The 22,285-nt window shown below is 36.5% G+C and overlaps 1 protein-coding gene across 5 annotated transcripts in view; it reads left to right on the plus strand.

Moving 5' to 3' along the window:
• The window catches only part of NLN (neurolysin), a gene marked incomplete at its 5' end in the record, with an annotated part of 39,144 nt that overhangs the window by 781 nt on the left and 16,078 nt on the right, over positions 1 to 22,285 (plus strand). For 2 of the 5 annotated variants that reach the window (XM_080574678.1, XM_080574677.1), the window contains 6 exons: positions 1,959 to 2,158; positions 10,986 to 11,242; positions 13,464 to 13,612; positions 18,130 to 18,237; positions 19,701 to 19,803; positions 20,751 to 20,911. In XM_080574678.1, coding sequence (XP_080430804.1) covers positions 11,014 to 11,242; positions 13,464 to 13,612; positions 18,130 to 18,237; positions 19,701 to 19,803; positions 20,751 to 20,911 — 750 coding nt within the window. Of the gene's footprint in view, positions 1 to 1,958; positions 2,159 to 2,178; positions 2,877 to 10,985; positions 11,243 to 13,463; positions 13,613 to 18,129; positions 18,238 to 19,700; positions 19,804 to 20,750; positions 20,912 to 22,285 lie in introns of those variants that run through there. The other 3 variants (XM_080574676.1, XM_080574675.1, XM_080574674.1) reach the window with 3 other exon arrangements.

Raw genomic sequence — 22,285 nt, forward strand, 5'->3', positions numbered from 1 at the left:
TCCAATTTGCATTTTGAAACTAAAGATCCCCCCTTCCTAAATACTAAGGAAGTGTTGGGTATTGATTTAGGCATTGATTTTTATTTTTTCACCACGTGTTGTAAGTACATCAGGGAACGATCACTGCAATTTGTTAATTGCATTATTTTTGTCAGTCATCATTTGAGTGTAACCAAGTAATTGTCCCCCTCCACTCCCCCTTAAAAAAAGAGTGACCCTGGATGCCAAATAGAGACCTCTGATCTTCCAAAGCTAAGCAAATGGCTGCAGAAATGTTGAATAGCAAACACACTCACAATGCTAATGTGAGATACAAATGTCAGTTTTTAGGAAGTTTCAAACATATCTTATATTGACTAAACATTTGACTATTTTAGTTAAGATGGGCAGATTTATGGAAGGAGGCTATTTCTAATTGAGCACCTTTCCTATTAGAATCTGAAAGATTCAAGGAGTAACATTTTCAGTAAAGTGCGTAGGAAAAAAGCAGGCTAACACATAGATTAATTAAGTTGTGACAATAATCTATTTACTCTTTGAGGATATTAGTAGTAATGGGAAAAAAATAAAGTGGGAAGTGTGATTTAAATAATTTCATTGTCCTAAAACGATTCTCCAGGATTCAAGAATTCTGAAGACTTTCCTTCAAAATCTTCAAAATAAAGTTTTGAGTAGCAAAATAGATGTATGTGGGCTCTGGAAGAATGAGAATTTCTATTTAAGACCTAATTTTAGATTTTTGTCTCTGGAAAGAGAATCTGAACACATTTTTTTCTCTCGTCAAGGAAGTAAACTGGCAAGAAACAGGGTTGGTGGGAAGAGGCAGGAGGAGGAGCAGGGAATGGGGATGGAGGTCATAGAACTGGGAAGACCTTTTGTAGTTGCTTTCCTGTAGCATACTTATTGCCCTAGTGTGTGTGTGCTTTCCTTAAACTGTCAGGTCCAACACCAGCGATGGCAAGGACCAGACAGGAAGCACAGGACATCTTTCACTTTCCCTGTGCTCCACAGACTGCACAACCCCATCTGTGTACCCCAGCAGCACTGCTCTCCTGTGGACAAAAGCGACAGCCGCCACCTTTCTAACTGCAGCAGGCTCTAGAGAAACAATTTGGCTGCTCAGCAGAGTTTGCAGAGCAAAATGTTCCCTGGACCTACTGAGTCAAAGATGTCAGCCTCATAAGCATTTTGTGGTCTGAGTTTGTCCTGTAGTGCACTGGTTGGAACACACTAAAAAAAGCAATGAAATTAACATCTTTTGAGGAAATAACTGTTTTGACGTTCTCTCTACGAAGACAGAAGGACCTGAGGGAAAGGCATGGGGCAGGGACAGGGGAAGGTCAGGCTGGGTGTGAGGAAAACGTTCTTCACCAAGAGGGTGGTCGGGCACTGGGACAGGCTCCCAAGGGCAATGGTCATGGCATTGAGCCTGTCAGAGTTCCAGAAGCATTTGGACAACGCTCTCAGACATCTGGTCTGATATTTGGGTGGTCCTATGTGGAGCCAGGAGTTGGACTCAATGATTCTTGTGGGTCCTTTCTGATTTGGGTTATTGTATGAGTCTGTGAAATGTCTGGCTTGGAAAAATTTCTTTTCAATGGTTTGGATTATTTCAAAAATCTGTCCTCTTTCCTACAGAACTCAGGATCAGGATGCCTAGGAAAGCACATAAGAGAAGGCAAACATGCAGCAGTAACTTTTCAGAACAGTCCTGTGCCTTGTTGTAGTCTAGGTTCTGGGGACTTCCCTACACAAAAAGTATTTGCCTTAGGATTTTGTACAAAAATTAGTCTACTAGTGCGTTTTTACATTGAACAAGCTTCCTAAGACTGTTTGATCTTTTTCTTAGTTGTGTCAGAAGTAATAGGGGGAACATTCATCACAGTTCATTCTCTCCATGCTCTTCATGATTGTATAAATTTCTTAAATACTTCCTCTGTTTGTTTGTTTTTGTCCAGGCTGAAGAATCCCCATCTAGTTAGTTATTCTTTGGATGGAATTAATTTCTCACTGCAGCTGATCAGTATTGACTCATCATGACTTGGTAGAAGAGGAAAAGGTTTGGGGCAGGTGGGAGAACAGAAGATGAGGAAGTTTATAACTGTTGGGATGAGCAGAACTGCACATAGTGTCTTTGTGCTTCACATGTTACAGACTGGTATAATAAATCTTTGTGTTCTGTTCTCTCTTCCACTTCTGCTCACTCCTGACATTTCATGTGTATTGTCATGAGTAAATGTAACTTCGCTAATCTCTCCATTAGTCTTTGAAAGCCAAACAGACTACACTAGCTGTGTAGACTGATCTCTCTCTGTTTTGAGTCCTTCAAAGAATTCCAATAGATTGAGTCATGGGTTCCTTCTGTAGAAAAGAATGCAGTACACTTTAAATGTATCTAGCTTTTATGTTACAAACCCTGCTTAATACTTTTTTTCTGTCTTGCAGTACCACTTGTTTTTCAGTTGGAATCAACAAACTGTTCTTAATGCTTTGTATGATTTTGTTCAAGTACTGAACTGTCCTTGTAACAGTGTGTGGTGTTAGCACTAAATAGCATGCGTTTGCTGTTTACGTAGCAGGTATGATAGACCTTTGTTAGACGCTTATGCGGCAGTACCAGAGAGAGCTGGAAATATTTTTTTCTATTGTGTTTTGTATGGTTCACCTGATGGTAGAACCAAGCAAGAAGATAACCTTGATCATAGAATCATGACTCATGTCCTGAGTTGGAAGGAACACACAAGGATCATCAAATTAACTCTTGATGAGTGCCTCCTGCATCAAATTCAGTGTAATTTAAGCAGTTCACCTGCAGTCTGCACGTACGTGTTGAAAAGTCTCTCAGCTCCTTTCTAAGATTCTCCAACCGAAATGTCGTATGTTGGAAATTTGCAGTGACACCATAAGGGTTCAGTTCACAGACTGGATTTGTAGCCCAGTTTAGCAGTCCTAGTAAGAGTTTAACAATGATGGGTACCAGAATGCCGTGAATGGGGAGAGAGGAGATGAGGCAGTCTGCAGAAACCCTGACCTTCCGCACGGTCCTCTCCAGACTACTGCATGGAAATCACCTCTTATAAAAGTCAGTCAGAGCAGTTTCCGAATTGCTTTTGTTTAAGGACTGTTGAGGGGACAGGGATAGAGGATGCAAGTACAGGAAGACTGCCTAGGGATTTGCGGCAGACGTAACACATTATGCACCTGTATGAATTCCTGCTTATGGTCTGCATTTTTCATTAGCCAAGAGTTCATTTTTCAATTACTTTACTGTTGATGTTAATTCTACCGGAGAAACCAGTAAACATTTGTTGCCAGATAATAAGATTATAAAAGTAGAACTGAGAGAAATGTATTTTTCGATAAAGGTTTTAAAGTGATCATGTAACTTGCAGCTTTTTTAACTTACATTGATCTTAAGAGCTAAAAGTGTGTATCTATTATAGAAGTGTAATCAACACACAGCTTACAGTGATCTGAGATGCAAAGAATCTTTTCTTTTCTGAAAGATTTAATGACAAAATGAATTATTTAGTGTTAAAAAGTTCTAGATCTTCTATTCCATCAAACATAGCTTAAGAAAAAAAAAGTTTCTCTCAAGAGTTATGGAACTCAAAATTCAGCAATACTAAGCAAACTGTCCTCTTGCCATACTGAGTTCTGTCTGTGTCAAACTCTGTCATGACACAAAGCCAAGTACTTTTCTAAGGAAAAGGGCCCAAGAATTCAAGGCATGTATTCACTGCTCCAGACACTTGTAGTAATGATTTCAAATGTGTTTGTCCAGCAGGAAAAAGTGCTGACTTAAATTCTGGGGTTGTGGTCTCATTCCTTTTGCCAACTTGAAATAATGTGCCCCCCCATCTTCCCCTCCAATTAGCTCAGTCAGCGTTGAGTTGATATAACTCTTGTTCTGTCTTGGACTTTTTTTCTTCCTTTCCCTTTTTCTTCCTTTCCCTTTTTCTGCCATGGTTTACTCAGTGCTCTGCTGACTTTCCTTAATTTTTGTCCTTTCTTTACTCTGGAATAAAAAAAAAATAATTACTTATTGTCTGAAGCTATGAGTCAAAACTGAAACAGTGTGGAGACGTGTTTAGAATTCAAGCAAGAATTTAGGCTGTCTAAATAGTACAAAGATTTTAGTCTACAAAATTTCTGTCTTAAAATCCATGCAGAGAACAGAGGCCAAGTACCATCCTCTACTATATTAGCTGTTGGTGAATACTGACTGTAGTTTGTTTCTGAAATCTTCTTTTTTTAATAATATAGGTCTTCACTCAAAGGAAATAAGAAAGCCTTACGTTCCACTGACTACGAGCCTTAGCTGTTGTAATGGTTTACATACACCATGACTGTCTGTTATTGTTTATATGTGTTTGGTAACGCTCTCAGGGAAATATTATTCAAGTATTAAATAATTGCTCCTGCGGCAAACTGTCAGTTCTTGTATTGCCTTGGAACTTTTTTTTTTTTTCATTTGAACATGACCGCTAGGTGGGGATAAAACACCGAGTGAGGCCGTGAGAATGCTAGTTGCTGTTCCTGATGAAACGGTCTTCACGCCCACAACGCTGGCTTCCAGCATGCGGTGTTGGTTCTCTTGCAGCCTGTAAGATAAGGAAGAGTTTAACTGAGAGCTGCTGTTTCAAAAGAAATAACGATCCTGTTGCTGTTCTCGTTTCTAAATTAAGAGCTTTTACAAAGCGTGATACAGTAAATTATTAATTGAAAAATAAGTTTATTTATTGTGATTACCAAATCTTCTCTCATTTGCATCGTTGGGAATACCCCCCCAAAGTGTACATAAGGTGCAACAAGAAAAACATCTTTGTATTTGTTTTTCCTTAGAATATTCAAAAACTAGAAGATGACATTTTATTTGGTGGTTTTGTGTGTAAGAAACCTTCACATTTTGATAATTTTATGAAGATGAGAACCATCTTTTCTACTTATGGAAGTGCACAGAAAGTGTAATATTCCATTTTGTTTCAAGGTAATATGTACAAACCTTTAGGAGTATATATTCAGTGCTAAATCATCTTAATGCCTCTGTCTTTTTTATTTTTCTTTTTTCCTTCTTTTTTTTTATTTCTTTTTTTTTTTTTAATCTTTTCTGTCTTGGTTTTCCCATTATCGCCGAAGCTGTTATACCAGACCTTTCACCAGCAGAGGATGTAGTTTTCCATCCTACACTAAGCTGATATACTCTTATATTTATATGGCTATACGGAACTGTCAGATCTATGAGTATGTACAATAAACCTGTCTGTATACATGTTTCCCAGAAATACATTTTAAAATATATTTTATTAGTTTGTAAGATCTCATTCATCATTGTAACTAATACTGTTTAGGTAAAGATTGATTTGAAAACTATCATTTAAGAGTCTTGGATGGAATCAAAGCTATCCGTACTTAGAGATAAATGAGACAGAAGACTTAAATCTTGAGTATATTTTAAAGTGATCATCAGTAGTAGGAGCACCTTGTGACCAAGGTTGCAGATTTTTTTATTTGTATTTTCTAAAGCTGATGCTAACATTTGCTGATTCTGCTTCAAAGACTGTGGTTTCTTATTTTGTTATAGTAGTGCTTTATTACAAAGGGTTGTTTGGCATGTTCCAGATGTGGAAAATTGTTTTTAAACAAAAACAGTCTGACATAAATGTTTATTATGTTTAAAGTATTTACTGTACAAGTTTAAAGTCAACCTGTAAGTTTAATTGCATTGATTGTCTTTGCAGCAGTTACATTGGCCACTATATTACTGTAATAGAGTATTCCAATACAGTAATAGAGTAACACAATACTCTAATGCAATAGGGTATTTATATTATAAAGGTCCTCAATCAAGTCAAATCATATTTATATTTTCCAGAAGCAGCAAGTAATCAAATTGTAGATTTGTTGGCAAAATAAAGTACCTGGCATTCTAGCAAAAATAGCAATGATTGTGGTCTGTAACTTAGAAGATCTGTTTTCGTTTTTAAAATCTTGTTTTAGAAGTCACTACTAAGCGTCATCTACTAATAATAACTACTAAGTTATTATTCAACTTGTACAGCTTTTGGTAGAAATTATCATTAATGACAGCAATCATCTCAAGACCTCAAGACTAAACCCATACATTTCACATGTATCCTCTAGCAGGAGTGCAGGCTTAGGTGGCTGTTGGCACTCCTTTGTGCTCCTTAAGCCAGCACAACTGTTTTGAAGTCACACATCAAATATGGGATGGAAGTGATGAGCTGAAACCCCCCACCCCATTCCATTTTTTGGTCCATTTGTGGAGGACAGCAAGCTGTGTGGTGCGATGGACGTGCTGGAGGGAAGGGATGCCATCCGGAGGGACCTGGGCAGGCCTGAGAGGTGGGCCTGTGCGAACCTCATGGGGTTCAACAGGGCCAAGTGCACCTCAGTCAGGGTAATCCTAAACATCAGCACAGGCTGGGCAATGAGGGATTGGAGGGCAGCCCTGAGGAGAGGGACTTGGGAATACTGGTAGCTGAGAAGCTTGACAGGAGCTGGCGGTGCATGCTTGCAGCCCGCAAAGGCAGCTGTGTCTTGGGCTGCACCAAAAGCAGCGTGGCCAGCAGGGCGAGGGAGGTGATTCTGCCCCTCTGCACTGCTTTTGTGAGACCCCACCTCGAGCCCTTTGTTCAGCTCTGGGGCCCCACATGTGAGAAGGACATGGAGCTGTTGGAGTGGGTCTAGAGGACAGCCCCAAAAATGATCGAGTGGCTGGAGCACCTCTCCTATGAGGACAGGCTGAGGGAGTTGGGGTTGTTCAGCGTGGAGAAGAGAAATCTCCAGGGAGATCTTACAGGGGCCTTCCAGTACCTAAGGGGGCCTACAGGAAAGTGGGAGAGAGAAAAAGAGGGTAAATTGAGATTAGATATTAGGAATAAGCTCTTCACTCAGAGAGTGGTGAGGCACTGGCACAGGTTGCCCAGAGAAGCTGTGGATGCCCCATCCCTGGAGGTGCTCAAGGCCAGGCTGGATGGGGCTTTGGGCAACCTGGTCTGGTGGGAGGTGTCCCTGCCCATGGCAGAGGGGTTGGAACAGGGTGATCTTTAAGGTCCCTTCCAATCCAAACCATTCTGTGATTCATTCTTCACCTGTATGGTACCGTGACTCTCTGAGGTACGATCCTACCAGTAGTTACTCTGCCATCAGAGATGCAGGGGTGCACAAAGGCAGAAATGAGCAGCAGGGGGAGGAATAGGAAGGAAGAGGAATGTCTTAAGCCCATCCTGCTGCTGAACACGGACCTTATCCCTAACCCAGGGTTGTCAACAGTCCTACACAGCACTGCAGAAAGTTGAGTGTAATGACTGAAACAGTTTGAACTGGCCACTACAGACTCTAGCAACACTTTACGCAGAATACACATAACCTTATTTATGGACCTACATTTGTTTATTCTTCTGTCTAATTTAAACTGAATTGTTTTCTGATTGCTCAGTCCAAGGAATGGCTGGCTCTTCTGTAATGTTGCTGCCATTAACCGAAACACAAGCCTTTTATATAATAATTGCAGCATGTTGGTTCATTTACTTCTTGAAAAATGCTCTTTGCTATTGCATCTGGTGCCTACCATAATTAATATAATTTATTTAATTTATTTTCCAAGCTATATCTGGGAAGTTAAAATTTTCCTCAGTGGTACAATTTACAGTAATATTTTCTCTCTAATAATATGACAAATATAGTTGCAAATCATTTTTAAACATTCATTATTTTAGCTATGCTCTCATTTCTTGTTTCTTTTTATAGTCTATTTAATTGTTAATTTTGCATCTGACATGTCTTGGCTTTTTTCATGAACAAAACAAATTATCACTTTTATTATATACTTGAAGTTTACTATATATTTGAATTGGTTTACAATTTTATGTAGATAAAGAATATGAAATACTAATCCACTGAAAGACATAGCAAGACTGAGTTTTCACCTGTGTGTATACTTTAGTTGCATTTTGTTTTTCATTAATCTCATGTGAGTCTGCTCAACTAGTAGGAAGGTAACGGCAGGTGTTTTTATATGTTTATTTGAAGTTTCATGTTATTGTTGCATGTCCTGATGGTTTTTACTTGAAATGTTATGTTACTGTTTTTGAAAGCCTCCATTCACTTGGTCAGATGGAAAGACTTGCAGGTCCTTCTGAGTTTATGCTGGCTTTGTTAATCTATATGAATGACTTCTTCATTGTATCAGCAGGAGAAGACAAGGTGTCAGCATTGCAAAACAAAGCTGGTTTTGTTCCATGTTTAGCTGTCTCTAACAGATACAGTCAATCACTTGATGGCATTCATGGCAATTGTTTATGAAGCTATCAATTTTGTATGTGTATTCCTTAATGCAGCTAGCCAATATACTGAGAAAATCAGGTGGTCTCATCTTTTTTGGTGCTTAAAAGGAGTGCTCTGCAGCAATTAGGGACCCTTTATTAATTAAATTTGTCCAACTTTATTAATTATACTTTTTTGACAGCTGAAGTTAATGTAATCTGTTGTTGCTGTGATTATTTTCATGATTGTTTATGATAATATGTTGTTGGTCAGTGGCAGAGCTGCATTTTCTTCATGTCTGTGTGAAGGTAATGAATTATAGAAATCTGTAAGTTCTCTTTAAAGAAGAATATCTGCACTTTAGCTTAATTGTCAACTTCTATGCTTTTGGATTTATTGTTTTCCTTTGATTCTGTTCCACTTCTAGTTTGACCTTAATTTGGCACATTTTATATTCTTTATGATATTTTCTGGCAGGGGGGAGGGAGTTAGAGTTCAGAGCCTTGAAACTACTTTTATGGAGATTCCCCTTCAGCACCCATGAGGTTGTGCCAGAGCTGCACTTGTGATGTGTGAAAGACTAGATATAGCACAGTCCAGTGGGAAGCGGACTTAATTAAGTACTATTCTTTAATAGATTTGTAGATTCAGGATAGAATTCAGTATTTTGGGAGAATGAGAGACTATCGCATTCTGAGAATGCTATTACATACCCTTTTGCTTTTACGAAAGCAGTTTGATCTATCAGAGTCTTCTAAATGAGATTCCAAGTTGCAGTAGTCTGGTGGTGGAGCTAGTAATTCAGTCATGTCACATCTGAATTCATACTGGAGAGAGAAAGCAGAGATGGAAAGAATATTCTTTATTCAGGCTTCATTTTCAGAGTTAAATTGTCAATATGCTGGACACTGATACTTCTGTATGCTGGTAGAAGTGAAAAGTAAGCGTCTTGTCTACATTGGTGTGGGAGGATTTGAAGAAACTGTAGTAACAAGGGAAATAAAATCTCAACATAAAGATAGGAATGTTGTCTTTCATTTATGTCCTGTATGAAAATAATTTTGGCTAGGCTATATCTAGAAAATTCCTGTTAAAGACCAACAAGACTTTTTATTAAAAGTCTTGCCTTCAAATACAAGCTCTGAGTGCGGCTCCTCTCAGATTGTTAGCACTTCACTCTTGTGCTTTGTTTTTCCTTCAGGCTAAAATTGCCTGTCCTTTTATGTATGCTCCCTGTATTGTATGCCAAAACCTATTTGAGCACTTATGCACATACCAGACTGGTTTTGCAATAAAATGAGTTCATGCACAATGACTGGTGTTAACAGGAAAAGGTATTTTATATAAAACAGTGTAAAGTAAGCATTCCTTTTAGTAGTGAGCTCTCTCTGTGTTTTCTTATATTTCTTTAGTTATGGTTGAAAATCATTGTCATTATTACTGTAACTATATATATATATATATATATATGTGTGTATATATATATATAATATGAATGAAATGTGGAGGCAGATAGTCTCTGCCTGCCAGAGCTGACCTTAGTAGCTCGAAGGTCTAGAATCTCCTTGTTGCTTTTCTGAAGGTGTATGTTGATACTAAACACCGCAGCGCTTTACTCCATGAATGCAAGTTTTTAATTACTGTAAAGTTGTAATATCTCTCAGCAAATAATTCATACATAACTGAGATATTACTGTGTTCTAAAGATTAATATGTTGTTGACCATGGGTTTTCATTAGCCCAATTTCAGTCAGCTGCCTAACTCTAAATATCTCCTTCATACAACAAAGCTGAGTGTTGCTTTTCTGGGCCAGGGAGGTGGGAGTGTGGGAGTCAGTATTTCAAAGTCAGTGTCTTCTTAACTTTGATTTGGATTCATTGCTCCTAGGTACATGTTCTTAGTATTGTCACAAAAATTAGTAAAAAGGCAGCCAGGAATTGCACTGCACACTTACGATGAGTTATGTATGTGAACTTTTCTGCTAGCTAAAGCTGAAATATACTTGATTTATATAATCAGCTCAATAGTATGTAAATTCTTGCACTAAAGTGAAGCTATCTATATAAAATCCATGACAATTAAGAGAATAAATTTTCAACAGAATAGCAACTAGAAGTTTCCCTCCCATGGCTGATTATGGGGCAGACATCCAATATAAATATAAAATTGTTTGTTAAGTGAGCACAAACAAATTACTTTTTTTTTCATCTAGTTGTATACATATTTGCAGCCCTTGGTCTTCATAATCTACAAATCACTGTGTGGGTTTTATTCCTAATTTCAAAAATGCAAATACTGATTGTCTCTGTAGAGCTTCAGTAACTGAAATTCTGTTTTTCATAGAAGATTGAGTAGTAACTGAACCTGTCTATTTTATATTTCTATATTTTTATTATTTCTATACCAAAATTTTTATCTCTGTCTACAAACATATTAGATGGCACTTGTTCATCCTCTAGGTGGATAAAGGTAGAAGACAAACCTCTGATTTATCTAAAATTAAACTTAAATGATAAGGGTGTTGGCTATATGTAGTCCCGCTGTGCAAGAAATACATGGCTCTAAAAAAGACTTTGTTCTTTCTTGAATGAAAACATTCTGTGATTATTAAAGGTCAACTGCTTTTCTGATGTTTACTATAAACTACATCTTCAACTAGAGTCTTCCTATATAAAGATCTTTTTTCTCATTTCAGGTCCATTGGGCCACGGCTTGTGTTGAGAATGACATTAGGAGCAGAAATCACTAGCCAGCTCAAGGCTTCTTCATACATCGCATCAGGCCGAAACCTTTTGAGATGGGACCTCTCACCAGAGCAAATTAGATCAAGAACTGAAGAACTAATCAGGAAGACAAAGCATGTATATGACAGCGTTGGGATGCTTGATATTGAAGAAGTAACACATGAAAATACTGTACGGGCCTTGGCAGATATAGAGGTAGAATATGCAGGTTAGTGCATACTTTCATTGATTCTCTCCATAGTGCATTCCATCTGCACATGAAGAAACTATGAGGAAAGATAGTTCTGGCTTACAGTTCAGATCTCAGCTGTCCTTGTGTAGAATGTGTAGAAGTCTCATCTCTTAAGGGTCCTCCAGTCATAGTCATTTTTCAGGATCTCTCTGCAGTGTGTAACATGATCAGCTATGAAGTTCTGCTACTTTAATCTAGAGGCAAAAATAAGGATTAGAAAAACTATGTTGCTGATCTTTTTGATGACTCCAGAGAACTGCAGTGGTCACCTGTTTTATTTTTTGCATGTTAAGCTCTGCGCAGTTGTATTTTATTTTCAAACTGAGTACAACCACTAGGGGACAGAGTGCAACAGTATAGAGTGTCCATGGGATAGGTATTACATTGAAGCTTGTAAGCAGCGCCTTTCTCAAAGGCTGTATAATCAGACTGAAACAAACAATTCAATTAGAGCCGTGGAAAGATTGATATGGTCTTAGTGGAGAAAAGGTGATGGATCGTGTGGTGGCTGCATGGCATCCCCAAAGTAGTCTGTGTAATAAAATGTCAGGTTCTCTTAAATCCTCTCAGAAAATCTGCTGCAGCAACAGAAGTGCTGAAAACAGGCACCTTGGCTTGGAGCTTAGTCTTCACTTAGCAAAAAAGAGCAGCTTGCAGCACAAACGATTGCACTGTAATATTAGTCTGTGGCTTTTACATCACTTAGAATTACTGTTTGGGCATATCAAATTCATTGACTGAAATCAATGCTGGCAAAAAGACTGAGTAATCTTGATTCAAACAGCTTCCTGTCAGATTCAGTTTTAGTTGTACCAGTGTATTTGGTACAATTATTGTATGCCTTTTCACCACATTATAAATTTCTATGCTTTAAATTAAATTAAAAGGCAAATCTGTTTGATTCAGAAAATAGTGGCCATTAGCCTCTAAGCATAGCCATTGAGACTTGCATCTTCCACAACGTACTTTCTACTCTACATGCCATTGCAAAAGTGGGTCATATCTAACTTGTAGTGCCAATCATCGAAGGTGTATGCAAAATTACCAGGACTTACCTGTGAAATACCTCATGGCATATGATAAGGATATATTACCACAGCGAGGATTCCATCAGGAACCTGGATTTTTAAGTCCTGTGTATCCCTTTCACAGGTACATGAAAAACAGTCTTACTCCAGTAACTGAAACTCATGATCTGAAGAAGCACATATGACAGCAGGCCTTAGATTTTACTTGGAAGCTGCTAAAACTCAGTTCGTTGTTTTGAACCACCTTGGCAGAAGGACAGGAGGGGGAAAAAGAGTTTCCAGTGGTTTTTAAGAAGAGCCATATGCCCAAGCTTGCATTCCAGAGGTTTCTAAAGAGCTGAGAATATCTCAGGGCTTCATAAACAACTTCAGAGTAAATAAAATTAAAAAGCTTTACAGCAAATTGTCCTAGGCTATTGTTACTCTAAAACATGTTTTTTCAAGAGGATGGGGGGATAATTAGTTTTTAACTAAGTTAATTCAGTTAGTCATAACAATTCATTTCTGTTTAGTGCTTCTATTCATTACAAAGTTGCAATATTTGTTTAATAAGTAAGGTTTTACTTAATCTCAGAAAAATATTCTATAAAATGTTGTATTAGCTTATGATCTCTAGAAGTTCAGAATACATAACATCTCTTGTGGTTACCAGATTATTTTTCCTTAAACATATGTAAGAATTGGGGATTTTACACTATTCTCTCATACCAATGTAAAAATAACTTCAGGACAGATGGGCATGTTTGGAAGAATCAGAGTATTTCACTTTAAATACTAACATAGAAGCATTTGTGCCAGCTATGAAAAAATGTCAGTCTTCACTTACAAATGGTACATCTTCCAAAAATCACATATCATATTAGTATACCCTTCAATGGACTTTGTAGAAGTATGAAGGTAAGATAATTAGACTTCGGTAATAGATGGTTTCTGTCAAATGTTTATTTGCCATAATGGTACGCAGTTTTGTTCCTTCACCCATTCATTTTTACATTATTTGCATTACATTATTATTACACTTTATTTGCTTCAAGCCTGATCTGATTGTCAGCTTGCTTTGGGTACGTTTTTTCTTGTATCTTCTATAAATATCATAAGAGAGTGGAAGTTCTTTATCTGTGATGTCTCTAGCCTTCTGTGTAAGTGTTCATTGCCTTTTATTTAAACAGTGGAAAGAAGCATGTTGGATTTTCCCCAGCACGTCTCACCGGACAAAGAGGTACGCTTAGCAAGTACAGAAGCTGACAAAAAGCTTTCTAATTTCGATGTGGAGATGAGCATGAGAGACGATGTATTTCAGAAGATCGTTTATTTGCAGGTAAATCACAATGATATCTGCATAACTTGTAGAAATGTAGATAAAATAGATGAAAAAGCTATTTATCTAAAATAGTTGAAAAGCTGTTATATAAAGTGAAAAACTTTTATCTAAAGAAGTTAATATGCACAATGCTTTTGAAGGTCCCCATCACTCTCTTTGTTTCAACTGTTCCCATACCATAAAAACTTGAGTCAATATAACTTGGTGTTCCCACTCTTTGCCTCTCATCTTTAGGTGTGTGTTTCATTCTCTCTCCATTGCAGCAGATTTGTCTAAATTTCCAATGAACTGGTTCAGGAAGCTAAACCCACAGAAGGAAACTCGTCAAGAAAAATAAAAGGAACTGTTTTCTGTTGGCTAATCCCCATGGGCTGGTTTGCCCAAAGCATCACCTAGTAGGGAGGAAGAGGCTATATAGCAATGTATTTAGATTAACTTATACTGCTTTTGAATTTGTATCCAAAACTATGTTAAGTTATTGAGAATTTTAAAATTGAGTTTTAAGTTATAAAAGTTATTGAGAACATGTAACAGGGAGTGACCTCTGAAGTTCTCTCTTTTGATCTGCTAATTATAGGCAACCCCATAGTAGCTTCCTCCTTATATGATGCTTAAGCCTCAAAGTAAAACTAAGTCAAAAGATACTGTTGAACTAGTTTCTATCCCTTTGAGTATCTGTTGTTACCCTTCTAATTGATCATCTCCATGCATCTTGTATTCTTCATTTGTACTGTTTATTTTGTAGTTTGGGCTCCAAGGTATCACTAGCATCATGAAAAGTTCAGCTTTTCATGATGCTAGTGATACCTTGGAGCCCTATTTCTTGAAGTCATTGTTTGTGCTTTTTCCAGTGTAAACCATGAACAAAAATAATATTAGCAACACCTTATTAAAGTGCCTTTCAGTAGCATTGTTTTCTTTTGCTGTGTTTTCTAGGCGTATTTTCAAGTGTTTTCCTCTAACTGAGTACTGTTGTTTAAGTGTGTATGTAGGTATTTCATAGCCCCATTTTGAGGACCTTATGATGCTTAAGGCACAGATAGTGCCTTAAGTTCAGACTTGGGTTCCCTACCCCCAACCAGTTGCTATTAATTACATGGCTTAATATGTATTTATTATTTTTTGTGATTTTCTCACCCCCCCAGTATAGGACACATTTGGGGATAATATCAGTGTATCCATCTAATTTTAATTTACAGGTACTTCTGATAGTAGCTACTGAAGATAATTGCTATTAATAACTAGCATTAGTTTCTATTTTTTTTATATCTTTTTCATTTGAAGCTTTCCTTCTTCGTTTTCCTTTGAAGCAATATTTTACTTTTGTAACAGTTACAATTATTGCTTAAATCTCCAATTAATGTTTTTGAGATTTTACTTGGTTTAACTGCAGCATGTGAGCATGTTTAGTGTTCAATTAATGTTCTAGAAATGCGACCTGCACTAAGATAAGAGCATATATCAACTTCATAATAACTGTAAAAGTAGTAACATTTTCGTTGTAGAACAGATGTGAAATTGCCAACAGTGCTGGACTGATCAACTCTTACTATTTCCAAATACCAATACAAAGCTCTTGTTAGTTTTTGCTAAACTTCTAACACTTTCTCCCGTTAGAAACTCTGCATTGAAAAGTCAGGTTCCTGGAGAGGAGAAAAAAAGGGACTTCAACAAACAGAATGTTTTGCTGAAATCATGTTATCATTTTAAAGAAGCCAGTAAAAACGTTTTGGCTAAATCATGCATTTCATCACCTCAATGAGGATATAATAGTTCTGAAATGAATAGTTCTGAATTCTTTGTGTGAATTCAGTTTCATGGTACTCTACAGGGGCCAGGTTAAAATGCAGTGAGGATTATGAGGCCCCTCACATTCCCATGTTATTTATACTGCAGTCAATCCACTAACAGATGACTAAATGTGCCAAATCTTTGTGATATCCGGGATGTCTTTGTTCCCTTCAGTAAGGACCAAACTTTCATAAGTTCTTTTTCAAACTTTATGTTTATGATTCATCCTAAGTTCCACTTTATTTAAGTAGTGTTGATGGTGGAAGATGTGTGAGGTTTTTGTGTTTATCTTTAAAAAAGTGAAAATAATCTAGCCTTTTTCTGTTCCCCACAAGTAAGGGGAAGGATTTCTGCAAAATTTCTGCAATTTGTGTTGTCAAGTATGCCCTGGATCTTACCCTTTAGAAAACTAATTTTGGCATCCAAAACCTGGAATAAAGGTGAATTTGGTAGTGAAACTATCCTTTTAAATTTTCTTACACCTAACATCTGCACATGTTGGCTAGCAGAGGCATGCTTAAGAATGTTGCCAATCTTCTCCACCCACACACCCTCAGGAAACAGTCTGATGTAAACAGCTGCTGCAGTTTTTGTTCACAATATTCTAAGTTGGTTCTGTTTCTTATTCTGCGTGAAAATTTCTTCATGGAATAGGGTAGCATGCTTGTTCAAAACAAATATGAGATGGCGTATAACATCATTGGTGATGACCATTTTAATACTTCTGGAAAACTCCAAAATTTCATGTGTAGTATATTTAAAATTAGCAGAAAAATAGCAAACTTAGAGGTTGTTCATCAAAGAAACATTGGACTTAGAGAGCATCCTGACCATGCAGAAGTTCAGAGATGTCTGCAGAGCACACTTGGTTCCTTGGTGCTTGTGAGTGCTTATAGACCTGACAGGTCTTTCTGAATGTGAACTATTCTTGACTTAATCATGTCTATGCTGGAAATAAACTTCACAAAGGCTATCGTTAAAATAGAAGCTATTTACAACTGATGTCTGGTGAAGTGTATGGGAGAGAGAGATGTAGTCACCAAGAGAAGGATGAAGAACACTAATTTAGTTTTGACTTCCTTTTTCCCAACATAATGTATTTCTCTTTCCTAGCTTTAAAAGGAGCCAATATTCACTGTCTGTAAGGCCTTAAAATTAGTATTTGTGAATTCCTTCTTCCTGCCTTAAAATTCTGTTGATTTCAGGCCAGGAGATTTTCAGTAGTGTGTCAGTTCCATTTTTCAAACATTTCTGATGTTGAGGCTGAGAAATCCCTCGTAAGGCCTGCATAACTCAGTGAAACTTTTCACAATCCTCTGTCTTTAATCATTACTATAATAAAAGCAGTATCTTTTTACGGAGATTAGACTGCTCCATGGTTTTTTTTTCCTTATGCATTTAATTTCTGAGCCTTCAGCATGGTTAGCACAATTTAAATGTTAATGTAGAGAACAGTATCTGCATTTTTCACTTATACCGTGGTAAAATCTTGCTTTCTCTATCACACTAGTCTTTGCTAAAACCAAAACAAATCAAAACAACAAACACCTGGAATTATGGGTTGTCTATTAAAAAAACAACATGCGAAAATTCTAATTATTACAAATATCAAACATTTTTCTGCTCAATATCACAGCATTGACACTTCTAGATGTAGTGGGTTCCTCTCTTATTTTTCTCGTAAAGTAAGAGAGGTAATTTGCAGATCATTAGTTGACACTTGCACACAGTTGTGTAACTCTTTCATAAAATTTGCATGTTTCAACGTCCTTACTTTTCAGAGATGGTAGTCAAGAATTAATTGTAGGTAGGTAAGCTGACAAGAGGGTTGTTAAGACAAGTCAGAACTAATTCCACCAGCTTGCTACTTTAAAGATGATCTTGAATATGTTCTTTTTAACAAGTACTATAAATTATACCTTGTTAAAATGTTCATTTTTAGATGGTGGAAGATAAAATTATAATGTAAAATAAAATAATACAATAAAATCACGATTTGTGACAAAAATCACAATTTTCTGAATTACGTAGTTATTCCTTTGTCACCTTCCAGGAAGACCCTCACATTATTGGTTCATGTTCTGTTACAAGCAGGATGTTGTCTCTTTGCTTGCTTTGTTCTTGTTGGTTGATTTAGAAAATGACCATTCGAGAATCTTCATAATGGCATAACCTGACATATAGCTATTGTGTTATTTGTTGCCACCGATTGCTTTGTTCTGAAAGAGGAAGATCCAAAAGCTTGAATTTTATGCTATTTGATAACCTTCAGTGAGCCCTAAATACATTAAATCTTGATTTTTTAAAATCCCTTCAAGTTTTGAAGTTTAATATTACCGTAAGGCACTGATTTCTTCTATTTAATGATATATAAGAGAGCTACTTCTACAAAAGAGTTTAAGTGCAGGGCACTAATAACTAAAAGGGCTTGCTATTACGACAACATCTAAATTTGCTACTTCGGTAAAGTAAAGTGTACAGAGAACACGCCTCCGGTTCTTGCTTCTGACTGAGAAATTTAATAAAAGAAAATTGTTTTAAAACCTTGCTACGTCAGTGTGAGAATACTATAGGGTAACTTTTTGGAACATCCTTCACACTAAAGTCTGGGATGTTGTAGTGTTTTTGTGGTGGTGTTCTAAAGAACTCTGTTCAGACCCTTCTAATGCTTAATGTTTCTCTCACTGTGTTGTAAATTAAATTATCCTATATTGTCATTTCAGCAAACCTGTGATCTTGAAAATGTAAAGCCTGAAACAAAACGGTATCTAGAAAAATCAGTTCAAGTGGGAAAAAGAAATGGACTCCATCTTCCTAAAGAAGTGCAGAATGTAAATATATTTCTTAGTTTATAAAGTAACGGGGACAAATTGTTGAAGGGGTAAAATTATGATTGTGTGCTAAGCATATATTTGAACTTTGTGTCTTTGGACCTGCATAATAACCACTCTAATCTTAACTGTTCTTAGTTCCATATCCATCCTTTAAACTTCCATCATTTTAAGTCTTCAAAATTAGTTTGTTAGACTCTGACTGTACTCAGTAGATAGAATTGGAATGCATCACCACTTTTAAGCTTTTTTGTTTTGTTTTGTTTTACTCCAGATGTCTGTCTGGAAGAGAAGACACAGCTATTTTAATTTCAAATATCAACCATTGGTGTAAAATGAGTCCAAGGGTTTTGCATTTTGACTAAAAAAATGAGGTAATTTAGAGGGAGTACTAAGAATCTTGACCCCATTAAGGGAGGATTTACTCGAGTGTATAAAAGCACTTGTCTCTTCTGAAAATGATGAATTAAAATTGTCAGCATTTGAGATGCTGGTGTAATTTTCTTTAAATTCCAAGCTGATGTTATGTAACAATCTAGATTTGTGACTCTTGGATAGACTTCCTTCTTTGCTGAAAATAATCATTCTTAATTCACATTCTAGTGTTAGTAGGAATATTATTTAGTGTGTATTTGCATTACTTAAATGGCAACCAATATCTTTGAAGGAATTTTTAAATACTTTATAAGGAGATAATAGTTGAGCTACATTTAAGTAAAATCTTGACTAATGATGCCAAATTTTTCATTTGTTGTCTGTTCTTGTTAGTGTTGATTACTATGTTCATGTGAACTTACCTGTAAGAGGTAGAGTCGTGCTATAAAATACGTTAAAAGATAGTTCAGGTAGGTCAATATCAGCATTTTTAAAAAGGATTTGGAATACTTTTGTCTTGTATGGCTATTCTCTTTTTTGTCATATCTGTACTCCATTCAAATAAGTGCTTTTCAACAAGTTGCATCCATTTTTAGTCCTTTGATTCTCAGTGATTTTAGAGGTTTTCTTTACACTTAAAATTTCAAATTAAATAAAATAATTGAATGTTAGCACATTCTGCTCAGTGAACTTGTTTACATGCTCAGTCCTCTCAGAGTTGAAAAGAAATCTGAGATGTTGTTAGAGCAACATACCCAACCTAGGATTCATTGGCAACAGGATTGCTCAAGACCAAAATAAAGGTAAAACTGAGCCTGAGGGAGAGTGAAGTATGATACTACCTGCAGTGTATTATTTGGCCAATGCTAGTACTCACTGTAGACTAGTAGAGCAATCTAGAAGAAAAAAAAAATCTAGAAAAAAAGATGTAGAAGATTTTTTAGTTATATAGACTAGTTTTCTACCAGTCTACAGTAGTCTACAATATCTTTCTAGATAACTAGAAAAATTAAATTCTGTTCATATGGAGGGTGGTAATTGTCAATTGATTTTTTTTTCCCACTAAGTTAAGTTTATACCCAATACAGGAAATAAAGACAATGAAGAAAAAGTTGAGCGAGCTGTGTATAGACTTTAACAAGAACCTGAATGAGGAAAACACATATCTTGTATTTTCTAAGGAAGAACTTGGTGAGTACCATGCGTGTTCGTTCCATTTCTTCAGCCTTCCAGTTTTACTTGAGCAATTTTTTTTTGGTCCACTGAAATATCAAATGAAATTCTGGCTGTATTCCAGTCTTTTCTGTTTCTTTTTTAATTCTTCCCCAAAGTAAGCTTAAAATTACTCTTTGCAAGTGTTTAAGATTTCTTCATAGACTTGTGCTTCCTGAAGTGTTTTGCCTTGCATGAAGTGAACATATCTGCCTTACTGTCTTTTCCATACCATTACTCATCACTGCTTCTTTTCTCAGTTCTCCACTATCGTAATACCCCACTGGGTATTATTTCATTAAAATTATTTGAAAAAGTTTTTTGTCATGCAAGAAATTAAGGCACTTAAGTGATTTAAACTGATCTAGAGGTCATAGAATCACAGAATGGTTTGTGTTGGAAGATACCTTAAAGATCTCCCAATAACAAGTCCCTGCCCTGGGCAGGGACGCCTCCCACCAGACCAGGTTGCCCAAAGCCCCATCCAGCCTGGCCTTGAGCACTTCCAGGGATGGGGTGTCCACAGCTTCTCTGGGCAACTTGTTCCAGTGCCTCACCACCCTCTGGGTGAAGAAATATCTAATATTCAATGTCACATTTTTCATGTGACAGAGGATTTAGGGATTCAGTTTCTGGAGGGCATAGCATAAGATGTACTTTAATAACATGATTTTTTTTTCTTTTAAAATTTTAATCTATTCTTGTCTGGTAGCCTTACATTTATTTCTATTTTCTTCACCAATAAAGTGTTTCAAAATGTGTTTTGCTTGGCTTAGCAATCATTAGCAAATAACATTATTTAAAAATTGTTAGCAAAAAGAAGTGTTGTATTTCCGATGCAGGCAGAACAAATACAATAATGTAACAGACAAGGGAGTGGTCTAGTTAATTCTAGTAAACATTGTTTATTAAATTGTATTCTATAGAAGGCCTTCCTGATGACTTTATTAACAGTTTAGAGAAGACTGAGGAAGACAAATACAAAGTTACTTTAAAGTATCCCCACTATTTTCCTGTTATGAAGAAGTGCTGCATTTCAGAAACCAGGAGAAAAATGGAATCTGCCTTTAACACCAGATGCAAAGAGGTACATCATAAATTGACTTTTCTGCAGGGTAATGACAGAGCTGAAAAATGGAGCTGGGCATTCAGATGTTAGATTTGAGCTCTGTATTTTGTCTAGCGCTATGAAATGAAAACTTACCAGTATGATCTGTAATATTTCCTTGCTCCAGTTTATTCTGATGTCTAAAGAGGAAGTTGTGTGCCTATGTATGTATCTTAAAATATCAGTGGTGCTGTTAATAGAAGTAGGATTTTGGCAACCTGCCACACTTTCCTACAGTGTTCTGTAACTACTTGCTGGCACTTTCTTCCCAGAGAAGGCTGGCTGAGTATGGCTTCTATACTACTTCCTATTCTTCAGAATAACAGTGTTTATTTGAGCATATGTTTTAATTATGAAATGCAAGTGATTAAATATAAAATGAATGCACAGCATCTTGAGGACATCTTTAACTAGATGTTAAAAATTTCTAATTTTTATACAAGATTCATTTAGTTATCTGAAAAATAGCTAGTAACGTACCTTATAGAAAAAAGAAATAATTTCACAAATAATTCATTTGATACTGATGATACCTGCTTGGCACCCAGATAGGTACAAAAATAATGAAAAGGCTAGAAAGGATAGAAGAACTGTCATTTAGCAGGCAATTGTACCAACCATTAGAGAATAAAGGCAGATTTGTGCTTTTGTACTTGAAATGCTGGGAAATGTGAAGAGCACAAGATAAGATAAAATGGTACCAAGAACTGAACGCTGTAAGTCAGCAGAATTAAAGGGATATGCTGTTATAACCGTGGGAGAATCTTCAAACCTAGTCAATTATATGTACCCTGAAAAAAAGTTTTCTTCCTTTTTTTTTTTTTCTGAGAAATCTCGCTTTTCTAGAAATGGAAATTAACACAATTACGTTTTAAGCCTCTCAGAGATCCTCCACCTTATCTAGGTCAGTGCCTGGGGCTTTTGTGTTTCAGATCCTTTTCTCTGACTGCTATTGTCAGAATGGCAAAAGAGGGAAATTTGCAAACAAGGTTTGAAGATAGCACAATGGCTTTGCAGTCTGTCTTAACCACTAACAAGCAATTAAGCATTTTGTCCCTGTTATCTTTTACATTTAAATGGTTGATAAAGAAAATAAACTCTTTGCAACAGTCAAAGGTTTGTTACGCTCAGAAGAAATGGTATATTGTTTGATTAATTGAAACAGATTAATTATAGTAAGGAATGTAATGACTCAGATTGACTAGAAAACTGGACATCTAGCTGCTTGCAGTTAAGTGTTGTGACTAAAAAAAATTACAAAGATCTAGCTAAACTTATGATATTCTATATTTATGTCTCAAAGTGTCATTGTAAATGTGTGCTGTTCCTTATGGTTACAAGTATTTTTCATAC

This window comes from Anser brachyrhynchus (assembly GCF_964034855.1).
Source record: "Anser brachyrhynchus genome assembly, chromosome: Z".
Lineage (NCBI taxonomy): Eukaryota > Metazoa > Chordata > Aves > Anseriformes > Anatidae > Anser > Anser brachyrhynchus.